The 16,192-nt window shown below is 39.5% G+C and overlaps 1 protein-coding gene across 1 annotated transcript in view; it reads right to left on the bottom strand.

Annotated features, from left to right (window-relative positions):
• UTP20 (UTP20 small subunit processome component) overlaps nt 1–16,192 on the bottom strand; it is a 109,336-nt gene that overhangs the window by 84,817 nt on the left and 8,327 nt on the right. Inside the window, 11 exon segments of the mRNA XM_017887242.1 lie at nt 2,115–2,220; nt 4,906–4,994; nt 5,130–5,285; nt 9,072–9,250; nt 11,498–11,549; nt 11,551–11,573; nt 12,561–12,695; nt 12,777–12,923; nt 13,801–13,956; nt 14,413–14,550; nt 15,613–15,694. Of these exon segments, the coding sequence (XP_017742731.1) occupies nt 2,115–2,220; nt 4,906–4,994; nt 5,130–5,285; nt 9,072–9,250; nt 11,498–11,549; nt 11,551–11,573; nt 12,561–12,695; nt 12,777–12,923; nt 13,801–13,956; nt 14,413–14,550; nt 15,613–15,694 (1,263 nt within the window).

Below are 16,192 nucleotides of genomic sequence, written 5' to 3'. Positions count from 1 at the left end.
CAGGGTTGCTCCCAGTTGAGAAGCACTGTATTAGAGGGTGGGGAGCAAAAGAGTGGCATGTCCTACACATAGAAGCAGCAGGGCAAGAGCAGAAGAAAGGAGACTCATCAGGAGTTCAGACCAGGGCTTTCTTTTGAAACTGTAGTTCCCCCATCTATACTGCTAACAGTACCCACACATAATGGAGTTGTTGTGAAGATTAAACAATGTACATAATGTGCACATAAGGACACAATCAATGCAATTGTTTATTACTATTATTGTATGCATTGTACAACTTAATCTCTACAAGGTGAGATTTTGATTCCTTCCTTTTTTTCTTCACTATCCCTTTTTGAGAGATAATCAAGTTGAGGTTAACTAAGTCACCCAAGGCTACAGAGCTAGTTAGTGGTGGATTCACGACTCAAAACCAGGCAGTCTTGGCTGTGAAACCTAGGTGCTCATCAGTCCACTAGCACAGCAAAGAGAACAGAATCCTGTGTCTACTCTGCAAGTTTATGCCCCTGCCCCCAAAACCAGAGCCACTCCTGTTGGACATCTCTGTGTCTCCAAGGCTTAAGAGCCACCTGGCTGGGAGGCAAGCTGGCCTTCCCCAGGGGGAACATGGGCCCCATTCTGTGCTATGTGTGTCTTTTGTTTCAACTTCTACAGCCACCTTCAATTGTTTATACCAAGGGTGAAAGTACGAGAAGTTTAAACAGAATGATTTTAAAAGGGAGACTATGTAATATGGTAAATGTGGTGATGTCAAAGAACTAATCCTCTCTAAAGGAAGTTAATTTAAACCAATACAATTAACCATGGAGAAATGCCAACTTCACCCAGATTTGGAAAGGCAAAGAGATTCCGGATTATTATAGTATTCCCCTACAGTCTCGTCTTAACACAGCAGCCAGAGTGATTCTGTTTAGGTCAAAGTCACTCCACTTCCGAAAGTCCTCCCACGGCCTCCCCTTTCATTCAGAGTAAAAGCCAAGGCCCTGTGGTGACCTAAGGAGGTCTACTGTCTCTACCTCTATGTCTTCTTCTCCTACCACCCACTCTTGTGCTCTGCTCAGCCAACATGACCTCTCCTTGCTACTCGAGCCAGGCACCCACCACCCCCACAAAGCGTTGGCACTCATGACGCCTCCAGGTCTGGAACCCAAGGAGCAGCCCAGACCACAGGTATCCTCATGGCCTATGTCCCTCACTGCTTTCCGCGTTCTGCTCAAGCGTCTCCTCCTTGGTAAGATCATTTCGATTTAAAACCGCAACAGCTCCCCTCACCTCTGGACTCTCCCTATCCCCTGACCCTGCTTTGTTTTTCTTCACAGCACTTAGCACCTCCTAACACGCTATACAGTTTACTTATTTATTCTATTTAGAGCCTCTTCTGGCTGCAACACTAGCTACAAGAAGGCAGGGAATGTTGTCTGTTTTATTCACCATGTTTCACAGTGCCTAGAACAGGGCTTGGCATGTGAGAAGAGCCAATGATTAACTACTGAACAAAGTGAATGAATAAATCTTTAAAACACTTGGAAATAAAATGGAGTAGACTTCAGGAAAAAGCAACAAGTCTTGGCCTTTAGAAAAGATACATTGTTGGCTCCCCGCAAATGGCTCTGTGCTACTATCAAAATCAAAGGCTGACTGAACGACACTTAAAAAGCAAACACAGAAACCAAACCAACAACAAAAAATGAAACTGGATTGTTTCCGTGTGTATAAAAAGACCACAGGGAAGTTTTCGGAAATGCTGATCACGCCAAGTTGAGGCCGAACAAGAGTGGGAATGTTCCTGTTGGAACCAATAAAGAAGTTATAAAAGGTCAATACCATGCCTTGTTACAGCTGGGAATGATCAGAATTACAAACCCTTCAAACTTGACCACATTAATCTACACACGTAGTAAAACACCCTTTACAAAGATGAATCTGTATTTAAAGACTGTGTCAAATGTGCTTATTTTAACTGGAGGATCTAAATCAATATTAAATTTCACTATGTGAATACAACTCAGGTATAAAATAGACCAAGGGGATTTTCATTGTGTCCCAAGATTTCACAACAATAAAGGCTTTTATATTTTATTCATTACTAAGCCAGTTGGAAAATGTTTACTTACAATACTAAATTCTTCACATGTTCCACAGGAACCAAATGAAGAAGTTCAGAAGATTCTTCCAAACTTAGTAGAGTATTTACAGCTTGACAAAGAACAAATAAGTTTCCTAAGGGCAGAAAAACAGGAGAAACCACATTACTTATTTCTTTGATATTATAACTATCAAATACCTTATTTATCAAATACTTGCTACTTATGGGAAGTTCTTAAAAGTGAATTTGTGCCTTCCAAAGAATTATCTGTTAAACATCTAAATATAACAGAAAGAAATAGAAAAGAGAAGTTTCCAAATCCTGTATTTTACCTTTCTTGAGAAAAATAAGACTAGGCATGGTGGCTTATACCTGTAATCCCAGCACTTTGCGGGTGCTGAGGTGGGAGGACCACTTGAGGCCAGGAGTTCAAGACCAGCCTGGGCCACACAGTGAGTCCTCATCTCCATAAAAGATTAAAAATCGGCCGGGCGCGGTGGCTCAAGCCTGTAATTCCAGCACTTTGGGAGGCCGAGACGGGCGGATCATGAGGTCAGGAGATCGAGACCATCCTGGCTAATACGGTGAAACCCCGTCTCTACTAAAAAATACAAAAAACTAGCCAGGCGACGAGGCGGGCGCCTGTAATCCCAGCTACTCGGGAGGCTGAGACAGGAGAATGGCGTGAATCCGGGAGGCGGAGCTTGCAGTGAGCTGAGAGCCGGCCACTGCACTCCAGCCTGGGCAGCAGAGCAAGACTCTGTCTCAAAAAAAAAAAAAAAAAAAAAAAATTAAAAATCAGCTGGGCATGGTGGTTCACACCTGTAGTCCCAGCTACTCGGAAGGCTGAGTTGGGAAGATTGCTTCAGCCTGGGAGGTCAAGGCTGCAGCAAGCCATGATCGTGCCACTGCCCTCCAGCCTGGGTGACTGAGCAAGATAGTCTCAAAATAAATAAATAAATAAATAAATACTCAGAAGTAGAGAATAAAAATATATGTATGTTCCATTAACCAAAATGAGTACCAAGTATAATGGTCCCACTCACTGACGTTACGAAAACTAGGACTTTTGAGGAGTACAGGCTTGGATTTATCAATAGCTATGAAATTATCTTGGTATAAAACTTGTTGATTTTATTTTTCAAGTTTATGAGAAGTCACATATTTAATGGCTACTACCTATAATACACTCAATTAATTATTTTATTTATTGATTTATTTATTTTGAGACAGAATCTTGCTCCGTCGCTCAGGCTGGAATGCAGTGGTGTGATCTTGGCTCACAGCAACCTCCACTTCCCAGGTTCAAGTGGTTCTTCTGCCTCAGCCTCCCAAGTAGCTGGGATTACAGGTGTGTGCCACCACACCCAGCTAATTTTGTATTTTTAGTAGAGATGGGGTTTCACCATGTTGGCCAGGCTGGTCTCGAACTCCTGACCTCAAGTGATCCACTCACTTTGGCCTCCTAAAGTGCTGGGATTACAGGCGTGAGCCACCACACCCAGCCTTATTTTTTTAAAGAGAGTGGGGGCGGGGGGGTCTCACTATCTTTCCCGGGCTGGTCTTGAACTCCTGGCCTCAAGTGATCCTCCCGCCTCAGCCTCCCAAAGTGTTGGGATTACAGGCCTAAGCCATGGTATCCAACATAATTAATGATAATTAAACACTCATTTAGTCTCTAGCCCAGAGGTCAGCAAATTATGTCTGTAGGCCAGAGAGGTCAGCAAACTATGGTCTGCAAGTCAGATCTGGTAGGCAGCCTGTTTCTATATGGACTGCAAACTAAATGATTTTTACATTTTGAAGGGGTTGTTTAAAAAATACATATATATAAAATATATTATATATATTAAAAAAATATATATATGCCACCAAGACTGAACGTGGCCCATAAGACCTAAAACATTTACTGTCTGGTCCTTTACAAAAAGATTTTTACCAGTCTCTGCTCTAAGCTCTAGATCAGTGCTGTACAACAGAATTTTCTACAATGGTAAAAATACTTGTCCTAATATGTCGCCACAATCCAGTACAGTAGCCACCAGTCACATATGGCTACAGAGCACTTGACATGTGGTGAGTCTACTTTATTCTCTAATACGTCTGCTTAGTATCTAACACAGAATGTAGCACATTAATATCAATATTTAAGTGAATGAATGACCACTATATACACGTGATTTTTAAAAAATTCTGCATTAGAATAAAACAAAATATTAAATAATTGCTTTTGATTTGCTGTTTGCAGGCTAGTGGGGGAGCCATGTAAGTATCCAATAGGAAATGGTGTTTTGGGCAGGGTAGTCTAAGTCTGCCTGAAGAGTCATAAAGGCTTTCCTCGAGGTACTGTGCCTGAGCCGAGTTTTGAAAGATAAGCAAGAGTTCACTGAATGACAAAGACCTAGAAAGGTCTCCATGCAGAGGAAACACATGGGCAAAGGCAGTCATACAGTTGTAAAAGAATGCGTCTTTCTCAGGGTAAGCAAATGGATTTGCTTGGAGCATAAGGTGCATACCAGGAGTCAGATGTACGTGGGAGATGAGAAATAGGACCTGGTATGGAGCTCTAAAACAAATGGCCTTCAAAGCCATGGCATCCTTTTGATATGTCCCCTTCCTCATGCTCAAGCCACCGTGACCCAGTCACCACATTATGTGGTAAAAGTGAGACACACCCATCATATCCTCGTTTCTTCCAGATTTATCATCCGGGGGTTATGCCAGAACACAATGTAAGTATTATTCTCTAAAAGCCCATGTGTTTACAAGTACTTTGAGTGTGCCAGAAAAGAAGAGAACACATGATGATTGTAACTGACCTTTCCCAAAGCTCCCTTTATCAATAGTCATGAAGAGTGCCTCTATGAAGCAGGTGACGAGTGGTATCACCTTCTCTTTCTCAAGAGGTCTGTCCAAGCGGGAGAAAAAGGGAAAAGTTCAAACTGGCATTCAGTGGTTTGTTTCAGAGAATAGCAAGGAATGGCTAACATATTTTAATGAGCATGTTATCTCTTTCAAAATTCAACATAGCTTATTTTCTTACCTAATATGAGGCAACACCACCAGGGCTGCCCAAGATTGTGAAAGGTAAATAGTATCTTTATTTGGGGGTAACTTAATTATAGATAAAAGATGGTCCAATACTGGAAACTGTTTGTTTCTTCCCTTGGATCTAGTCTTCTTCTGCTTCATATAGGATCTGAAGGATTAAAAAAGATATGTATGTTTAAAATAACAGAGAATGTAATCGCTCTTGCCCTCTGAAGTCTGAAATAAAATTGGATTCTTACCATTGTGGAACATCAGAGGGAAGGAACTGGTGGTGGTGGTTGAACTAAACAAATGTGAGTCATTTACTGAGTTTTCAGTAAGAGGCTTTTTCAGCTCCATTGGCTCTACTTCCTTTCACTTCTATTTTAATTTGCTTTATAACTGAAACCAAGTTTCTTCTAGTTTTAAGTATGATTTCTCAATTCTGTGCTCCTGGGCATGTTTTTGATTGGCAATTCACTGGAATGAACTGACTTCGTCCATTCTCCCTTTCCTTTTTGACATGAATTTTACTACTTTCCACAAATGTAGAATGATGTTACAAAGTTACTGTGATGAAGTTGACGAATACCGCTAACATGATTATGATATATAAGTAATTTTCTCCTGCTGCTTTGACCAGATACACAGTTGCTCAATGACATTTTCCGACATGACATTCTGCTTTGAATATCTGTGACTCTGGTACTATTCTTGTTAGCCTCTTTTTATTTTTGCCAGTGTGCTATACCTTGGTCCTATTTGAAAGACAAAAATCTAATCAAGCGAAAAATCACAGAAATCATAAGTTAAATGATTTGTTTTACAATTTATCCTCCAACTCCAGTTTGCTTAGTATGCAATACAAGTGGAATATCAGGTTTTACTCTTGTGCCCTTTTATCATTAAAATTCACCAAAAAACAGTCAGGTAAGGGCAGGAAGGAAAAAAAAAAAAAAAGAAAACAAAAAAAATTCACCAAAAAGCTACATTCTCTTTTGTTTCATACTTACCAGAATGTTTAGTGTTTGGAAATCATGATAGATAAGTTAATTTAATTATCAATTCCTTAAAGTCACCACATCTTGATATATATAGTCTTTTTAGTAATAATCATGACTCAACAATCTGAAAAAATCTTACAAAATACTGAGATGCTTTAAAAAACAAAAGTGAGTCATTAGTTGCCATGTCATTCCCGTTTTCCAGACCTGCCAGTGGCTCCACCAATGAAGTCCGTACTCCTTACGTCATCCTGTAAGGCCCTCTATTGATCTGACCCTCGCCCACCTCCATCTCCTCTCATCCCACTCTCCTCCTTGCTCTTTACCCACAGAGGTTTTCTTTCTGTAGTTCAAACGTGCTGAGCTTATTTCTGTCCCAGAGTCTCTGCAGTTAACTTTTCCTTCTGTCTGGAGAGTCTCTCACCGAGATCTCTGCAAGGCTGGATCCTTCCCAGCTTAAAATTGGACCAAACGTCCCCTGGAAAGGAATAGTGACCCCTCTGCATTCAATCTCCCTCTCAATACTGCTTTGTCTTCTTTTATCACGATCTGAAATCATCTAGCTGATTTGCTTACCTGCCTCACCACATTCCTCTCCCCTAAAGAAGGAACTTTTTTCTTATTCTTTGTTGCACCCCAGTGTCCAGTGCCTGACACTGTTAAGTAGTTGTCAAATGACAGTAAGTTTATCTCCTAAAGGGTCTTTTCACATTTATTATCTTTATTTTTTTCTCACAGCAAACTGGTGAGATGGGTAGATAGAGTGTTACTAGTAACATTCAAACTATGATTTTAAAATCTTCACAGAAGGAATCAAAACAAAGGTGACCATTCACATATACCATACCTCCGTGCGGGTAGCAGAGGGGTATTTTTTGCAGAGAAAGAAACACAGAAGTGGGAGTACTTGCCATGAGTTAGCACATCTAAATTTATTTATTTATTTTAACACGCCACCTTCCTAGGAGGATCTGAGATGGCTGAGATGATGAGGTAAGAAAGTCTGACACCTAGTCTCAGTTAGAACCTTAGCTTCACCTCATGGAAGCCAAACAACAAAGCAGCTTCACTCCCCCTGCACAGAACCCAGTTTTGGCAGGTGCAAGGAATCTGCCTGTTGGAGATGGGCTTGGGTATTGACAAATCAAGAGAAAAGTTTCAAAGGAATAATTCTATAGGAGTTACTCACTACCCATTCCTCAGGAATCAGAATTCAATACACTTAAAAACCAACAAGATTCTGTTGGCATATTTTAATAGAGAAGCAACTTGTAAGGTAGACAGAAGATATAAGTAGGTGTTAAGATGAGTTTGCTAAACACAGCGGCTCAACCTATAACTCCAACACTTTGAAAGGCCAAGGTAGGAGGATCACTTGAGTCCAGGAGTTTGAGACCAGCCTGGGCAACGTAGCAAGACCTCGTCTCTACAAAAATTAAAAAATTAGTTTGGCATGGTGGTGCGTGCCTATGGTTCCAGCTACCTGGGAGGCTCAAGTGAGAGGACAGCTTGGGCCCTGGAGGTCGAGGTTGCAGTGAGGCACTTTGGCCTGGGCGACAGAGCAAGACCTGGTCTCAAAATCATAATAATAATAAATAAAACATTTTAAAAACAAAATAGGTTCCTCCAGAATCTCAAGCTAATCAAACTAAAAATCTAGCTTTGCTGTGGGACTGTGGGACAGTTACTCCCACCTCCATGGATGTTTCAAAGTCGAGTATTCAGCACAAACTCAAGGAATGCCCATCAATTCTGCCTCAGAGCAAACCAAAAACTCAACAACAGGTCTAACTACTCCAAGATAAATAAGAAGATCAATTATAAAAACAAAGGAATGACAAGGGAACTGGTTTCCTAAGCTACAATTTCTAGATGCATACCCACTTAACTATTTGAGAAATGATACTACGAATCTTCTCATGTGTGTAAATAAGTTTTGTTTTTAACTTCTAAAGGGTGTCATTTTGAATGAAATTAAGAAATTAATCCATGACACTTAACAATTGAAACAATATAAAGGTATATAATTTTTTTTTTTTTTTGAGACAGAGTCTCACTCTGTCGCCCAAGCTGGAGTGCAGTGGCGCGATCTCGCTCACTGCAACCTCTGTCTCCCGGGTTCACGCCATTCTCTTGCCTCAGCCTCCCGAGTAGCTGGTACTATAGGCGCCCGCCACCGTTAAGTTTTTGTATTTTTAGTAGAGATGGGGTTTCACCATGTTAGCCAGGATGGTCTCGATCTCTTGACCTCGTGATGCACCTGCCTCAGCCTCATAAAGTGCTGAGATTACAGGCGTGAGCCACTACGCCTGGCCAGGAGTGTGGTTATTAAAAAGTAGCATGAGGAATCCTCAAGGTGAGGGAACAGTTCCATATATTCACTCTGGTGACGGTTATAAATCAACACGTGGTAAAACTGTATACAGCTATATATCTATATATGTATACAAACTCAGATGAGTACACATACAACTGATGAAATCTGATTAAGATTGATGGATTGCACCAATGTCAATTCTGCAGTTGTGATATTGCAGTATGCTTATGCAGGATGTACTAATGGGGGAATCTGAGTGAAGAGTATATGAAACCTCTCTGTACTATTTCTTGCAACTGCACGTGAATCTACAATAATTTTACAATGAATGGTTAAAAAATTAAGTCACCTCTATCTTTCCCTTACAATCCTTCTGATGTAAACAAAGTTAACAGGTTTGTGTATCCTTTCACGTGTTTTTCTATGTTCATACACACATTTTGCTTTACCTTGCCAAATGAGATCATACTATACATACTATGTGTGTAGCTCTACAACTTGCTTTTATCACACAACTTACCGTGGACATCCTTCCAGTTACATATAGATCTTCATTTTTTTACAGTATTCTTGATACATTATATTTAAATGGGTAACCTTATCATCATTCCAGGAATAAAAACTTAGCACTCACCCCACCATCTGTGGTGAGAAAGCCAGAGGGTACTTTTCAATTGCCATCGAGCCAGCAGTGGGAGGTGCCGCTTTGTTCAGAATGAGCTTGGCCAGAATGGCCAGAGCTTCGTCTTTAACTACAGCATCATCAATTAGGAAGCAATTCACAATATATGACAGAAAGCTTGGTAGAAATAGCTACATTAAAGAAAAAAAAAACACACTTATTAACAGATATAATCAAGAGAAGATTGTAACAATTCAAAAAACTGGACCAAAAACAAAGGATCAAGAATCACAATGGCAGTAAGACCTCTACACAGGAACAATGGAAGCTAAAGACTGTGCAGCCATGTCTTAAAAACTCTGAGGGAGGATGACTTAGAATCTAGAATTCTATAGCCTGCCTACCAATAATGCAGTGCGAGGAGAGAATGAAGACATTTTCAGATGTATTAAATCTCAGTATTTTATCTCCATGAACCCTCCCCAGCCCCAGGAAATTATGAAAAATAAATTCCGTCAAAATTAGAGACTAAACTATAACAAGAGAAAAACACAGAACCCAGGAAATGAGAGAGAAGCAAAAGGAAGTCCCAGTACAACATTCGTGCAGTGGGCAGAGAAAGCAATGCATTTAGACTGGACTTGCTCCAGGAGAAATGTCTCCAAGAAAGAAGAAAAAGAAAAATTGAGCTGCTAAATTATCTGACAGTTTTGTCATGTGAAGGACATTTACAAAGCTTCTGGAAGACAGACTCACTGGCCAGCTATTCAAAGAAAACAATTTCCAGTTTTTAAAGAAAGGGTTATTATAAACTCTAAGAAAAATGAGACCAGGTACGGTGGCTCATGCCTGTAATCCCAACACTTTGGGAGGCCAAGGCAGGCAGATCACCTGAGGTCAGGAGTTCGAGACCAGCCTGGCCAACATAGTGAAACCCCGTCTCTACTAAAAATACAAAAATTAGCCAGGCGTGGGGGCGCAAAACTGTAATCCCAGTTACTCAGGAGCCTGAAGCAGGAGAATCACTTGAACCCGGGGGGTGGAGGTTGGCACCACTGCACTCCAGCCTGGGTGACAGAGCGAGACTATGTCTTGACAAAAAAAAAAAAAAAAAAAAAAAAAAGAAAGAAAGAAAAAGAAAAGAAAGAAAGAAACAAAAACGTCATGTAATCATAAAATACTCCTTGTTTATATAAGTATGTGTTGAATATGGATTCAACCAAAATTTGTGATATAATTCTATTGGGAGCATGAGAGGTATAAAGGAACTAAAGTCCATCTGCCATACGAGGAAGTCTACACATGAGAACTAAAACTGGCAAACCAAGGTAAAGCAGAATATTCAGATGAGTTAAAAGTATAAAGTAAACAAAAGAAAAAAATAGCTGGCTGAGGCAGGCGGATCACGAGGTCAGGAGACTGAGACCATCTTGGCTAACACGGTGAAACCCCGTCTCCACTAAAAATACAAAAAATTAGCCGGGCGTGGTGGCAGGCGCCTGTAGTCCCAGCTACTCAGGAGGCTGAGGCAGGAGAATGGTGTGAACTCAGGAGGTGGAGGTTGCAGTGAGCCGAGATTGCGCCACTGCACTCCAGCCTGGGTGACAGAGCAAGACTCTTGTCTCAAAAAAAAAAAAAAAAAAGAAGAAAAGAAAAAAAATAGCTAAAAATAATTAGATCCAATGGCTGCTAACAAAATGGGAACAGAAAAGAAATGACTGCTGTTTAACCTGGTCTGACTTCCTAAACTACATACATACATGTAGTATTTGGATAAAAATAAGATATAAAAAAAAAAAAAGACCAAAGGGAACAGGGGAGAAAGAAAAAAAGCACTTGTTAAACAGAGTAAGCTGAAGTGTTCTCATGGAGCTGAAAGAAACAGATCTTGGAGAGCTACAAAAGTGTTCTTTTTAGGCAAATGAAAATATATATTATCAAAGGCTAAAAGGAAGAATATTGAGAGGACAGATACAGAGACATGTTTCCATGAAGTATACTGTAGGGTTACTAGGTAGGAGGAGGGGCAAGTGTTTGATGAGAAGGGAGAGAAAAAAAATAAAATAAATCCAGGTTTAGATAAGAACGTTTTCTCCCACACTCAGTTACCTTATTTTGGAGCAATGAAATCAATTTGCAAACTTCCGCCAGTGCAAATTGTTTCACAAACTATTTTCTATGCTTCAAAATCACATAGAAGTTTCTTAAACTGTTTTTTCAATTTTACCACATGGTTCTGTAACTACCTAAAGGATTATTACAAAAAACAAGTAATCTAGAATTGAATATAATTTCTTTAAAAAACATATTGACTAAAACATCAAGTACTTACCCTGTTCCTCTCAAAAAACAAACAGAAATAACAGGATTTCAAACTTGATCATTTTTTTGTGATAGATTTGTTTTTAAAAATACTCCGAACTTAGTATCTTGCTTACCTGCTCAAACTGCTTCATGGCAAACATGACTTCAGAAAACTGAAAATTAAATGTTTTCAAATCTGCTCTCAAATATCTGTGACCAAAGTAAAAAATATTAATGTAAGCACACAGAGAGTACTTCCCCATCCCCCCAGCAAGCAGCTATAGAAGGGAATGGCAGGCACACTTCACTCAGTGCTCTGTCCACTTGCCCAGCCTTCTCCAAAGGCGCTTCTACAGATGCAAAGGGCTTCTGCTGATTACACAGGGCTCTGCCTAAAGGCTGCTGAACTCTTACCCAGCTACAGTGAGTTATGAAAGGGCAAACAGCATGATTGTGTATCTTCCCTCAAAGTGTACTGCTGTGCTCCATTAAGCTAGAAACAACTTCACCAACCTATTTTCAATACCACTTCCAAATTCACTAAAATGCAAATCTCATCAAATCATATCCCTGCTTGGAATTCTTTCAGAGTCCTCCACTAATGCAGGATAAAACCCAACCTAACTTTTCAAAGCCAAGCCAGAGCTTTGCTGATATCATGTCATATCATGTGTCCATGTGCCCAGACTGCAAACATTTATGAACACATGTCTTTCCTGTTCCCTCTTCTAGTATTTTTAACCCCGCTTCTGACTGGCAGACTGCTTTTCAACCTTTAAGGACTACCCCAAACACAAGTCCTTTGAGAATTTTTCTCTGTTCCTCAACCCCAGGCAGAAGTAATAGTTAAAATTCAATATATCTCTAATAGACACATTGGCTAGACTATAACTACTCGGTTCCAGGCTCCATTTCTCCAACAACTATCAAAACCTACAGGCATCACTGTTCATCCTGGATTACTCAGCTCATACCCAGCACACAGTAAGCTCTACATATTTGCAGAGTATGTATAGATTTAGCTTTTGCCACATTTTGCTTATTAACATTACTACATGCAATTCCTATCTCCTTAACAAGATTATAAATTCCTTGAGGGCAGAGCCTTTGTCACACTTCACTTGTATCCCTCAGAAGGTTTACTCAATGCTAAACATATTATTAACTGCTCAATTAATATTTGTTGAAGTAAATTACTTTTTCTATGGTTTCTTTGATGAGGGTCTCCGGCAAGGAAACATTTTCACCCAGGATCAAAGCAGAAATTACATCCAAGAGGGTCTTGCAGCAAGATGTGGAGAGACTGGCTACTTGCAGTGTTTGAGATAACACCTGCAAAAAGATAAAACAATGTATACTCAGTAATCAGCTTTTAAAAAACAGACTCTCGAGAATATTAAGTTGGGAACTCACCTTACAGACATCAGTAGGCATGGTTATCTTTGTTCCACTTCCATGTTTTACAAGTATAAGGTATGTTTCCAACAACCTTTTAATCTGTTCAGAACTTTCACAACAGTTAGTTTTTGTTACTTTTGTATGTAGATCCAAGAGTGATTCCTGCAAACAAAGAATTTAACACAGAGAATAACTATAAAGTATCAAACTCAACTGTTAATACAATAATAAAAACTGTGTGACAGTTCAACTTTTCCCATTCTTTTGCTTTGGAAGAAAAAGCCACATTTACCAGAAGTCACTAATGGTAACAGCTAACATTGACTGAGTGCACTGTTCTAAGTGTTTGTTTGTTTATTTATTTATTTATTTATTTATTTATTTATTTTGAGATGGAGTTTTGCTCCTGTTGCCCAGACTAGAGTGCAATGGCGCAATTTTGGCTCACCGCAACCTCTGCCTTCCGGGTTCAAGCAATTCTCCTGCCTCAGCCTCCCAAGTAGCTGGGACTATAGGCATGTGCCATTTTGCAGTTTTATTAGAGACAGGATTTCTCCATGTTGGTCAGGCTAGTCTCAAACTCCCGACCTCAGGTGATCCACCCACCCTGGCCTCCCAAAGTGCTGGGATTACAGGCTTGAGCCACTGTGCCCGGCCCGTTCTAAGTTCTTTACAAGTATTCGCTCATCATCCTCACAGCAACCCCGAGGGAGAGAATATTATTACCCCCATTTATTAGATGAAGAGACGGGGGAATCGAGATTTCAAATAATTTTCCCAGGTCACACTAGCAGTAAGTGGAAGGGTCAAGATTCAAATAGGCAGTCTGGCTCCAGAGTCTTCTACTGCATTTCAAGATACCATATCAAATAAAAAATAGCACGAGGGCAGAGGGAAGGAAAACTTTAGTATGTGTAGAGAAGTATAAATAAAACAATTATAAAATATAACTTCTAGGAGTGCTTTGCAAAACTGAGAGCAGAAAGGGTAAATTCTTAGACTCCTTATCAAAAACCCATCCTTAAAGATTAGAACTCACTTGCAAACATTCAAAAAATGTACTAAAATGTTCCTTGGAGATGTAGGATACAGTGGATTTGACCATGTTTTTGAGTGTTTCTCCAATTAACATCCATGGTAGTTGAATTTCTGTTTCAGTGACAGGTCCTAGCTTCTGCAAAATTAGCTTCACTGCCTGTGGGAATACAAGTCATTAACATTAATATATAAACTCTTATTTTCAAGTATTGCTCTGTGAGTCACCATTGTGATGACATTAGCTAAAAATCAGGCCTGTAATAGTCAAGGATATGGCAACTTTGATGGTTAATAATGTGTCCCAAAAGGAACTTCTAAACTAGGATGGGAATTTTATCATTACAACTGTTCCCTCCCCACCTGCCCTTGCCCATTAATCAATTTATCTTACCCCCAGCATCCAAAATAAAGAAGACATCAATGACTCTGTAAGTAATATCTCACTGTCCAAGGCCTACATTGGGTAAGCATTGTTACCGAACACCCAACACTCCCCATCCAGGGCTTTCTATTTATTCTAGGTTGTCCTCCCTCCACATCATTTGCCTCATTCTTTTCTACTTTCTGTTTCATCCATCCACATAGATTCTAAGCACCCCTCCCCGTTGCGTACCTGGCCTGTACAGGAGTGAAACATATTTCTAACTCCTTTGCACATTTCAAAGAGCAACTGTCCAACGCCTTCGACTTTTTCTGGATGTTTATCAAGATCAAGAAACATTAAATTGAAAAGTGCATTTTTATCAGAGACCTAAAATGTAAAGTAGAAATGGAAAATTATATTCACAAACATAAACATATCCAAATAAAGAACTCTCATTTGCTATTCTACCTATTCTTATTTAAATATACTCAGGAAAAAATTGTGAAAGGAACAGACATTTGTAATGATTTCAAACTACTCTAATAGTGTATTCTCACTTGGAATGTCACACAAAAGAGTGAATTCCTTGGTATTATGGGAAGATATGTACTACAAAAAACTACAGAAGTCAACATTCTATCTTCTAAAGTAAATAAATTTGCATTTTGTATTGTATACAGTAAAATATTTGTATTTTGTGAAATAAAAGAAATTTATTATTAACGTTATTACAAAAACCCTCTAAAATTTACTATGAAAATTTTATACAAACACAAATGACACCGTGCTACCAGTTACTTCCAGGAAACTATTAGAAAAGTTCTTATTAACGTCACAGTTCATGTATTTACTGACTTGAATTAGACAGCACTTTTGATATATACACACTGAAAGCTATCACAAACCTAAATAACAATAGTGACCCAAATTAGATCACATCAATTTGTGAGCAACAAATAAGTCTTACTGTGAGAAAAATTCAAAATAGTAACAGATTTCTGTTAAGTAATATACAGATACATAGATGAAATTAGCCCATAGTAACCACATTTTTAAAAGATATCTACTTCCATTCATCAGATTATTATTACTATTATTAGTGTGTGTGTGTGTGTGTGATATGGAGTCTTGCTCTGTCGCCCAGGCTGGAGCACAATGGTGTGATCTCGGTCACTGCAACTTCCACCTCCTGGGCTCAAGCAATTCTCATGTCTCAGCCTCCCGAGTAGCTGGGAGTACAGGTGCACGCCACCACGACCAGCTAATTTTTGCATTTTTAGTAGAGATAGGGTTTTGCCATGTTGGTCAGGCTGATCTCGAACTCCTGACCTCAGGTGATCCATCCACCTCGGCCTCCCAAAGTGTTGGGATTACAGGCGTGAGCCACCACGCCTGGCCTATTCATCAGATTCTTGATGATTAGCAACAAACATAAAATATCAGACTAACCTTTCTCATCAAAAAAGTAAAACTTTCAGCAGCAAAATTTCTTATATGTAGTTTTTTATGAGCCAGGAGTGTGCTGTACATGCTATACATGAAAAAAATAAGATATGTTTCATTAATCATATAATTTTAATAAGTACATACTACATGTCAACAATATGGGCAACAATGTGCTAAGTATGCAAGGAATACACAGCAGGTATCAAACAAATTTAAAATCTCATTCATTTATGGAGACACCCACATGTTGAAAGGAAGACTTGACCACAGATATTAAGAGTCCTAGGACTGGTGGTACTGATTTTACGAACAAGACTCCATGAAAAGGTGCAATTTGTAATGAGCTCTGAATGAAAGAAGAATTAGGTGGGGACCACAGTTCATATTATTGGTATAAAAGCAAGAGTTAAGATGGGGCAGGTGGAAATGATCATGGTCATGACAAGGAGGCTGGTCCATCTAAAAGAGAAAATATGATACAGCAAAGGAGGGCAGCTGTGGATAAAGTTGGTCAGGTAGACAGGTCTAGCTTACATCTATGTAAGCACTTACTCTGTGTTACTCCATTTAGTCAGCACAATAA

The sequence above is a fragment of the Rhinopithecus bieti genome, unplaced genomic scaffold, assembly GCF_001698545.2.
Source record: "Rhinopithecus bieti isolate Rb0 unplaced genomic scaffold, ASM169854v2 scaffold_15133, whole genome shotgun sequence".
In the NCBI taxonomy this organism is placed as follows: Eukaryota; Metazoa; Chordata; class Mammalia; order Primates; family Cercopithecidae; genus Rhinopithecus; species Rhinopithecus bieti.
The sequence above is the reverse complement of the archived record's forward strand: the minus strand, read 5'-3'. Positions and strand labels throughout refer to the sequence as shown.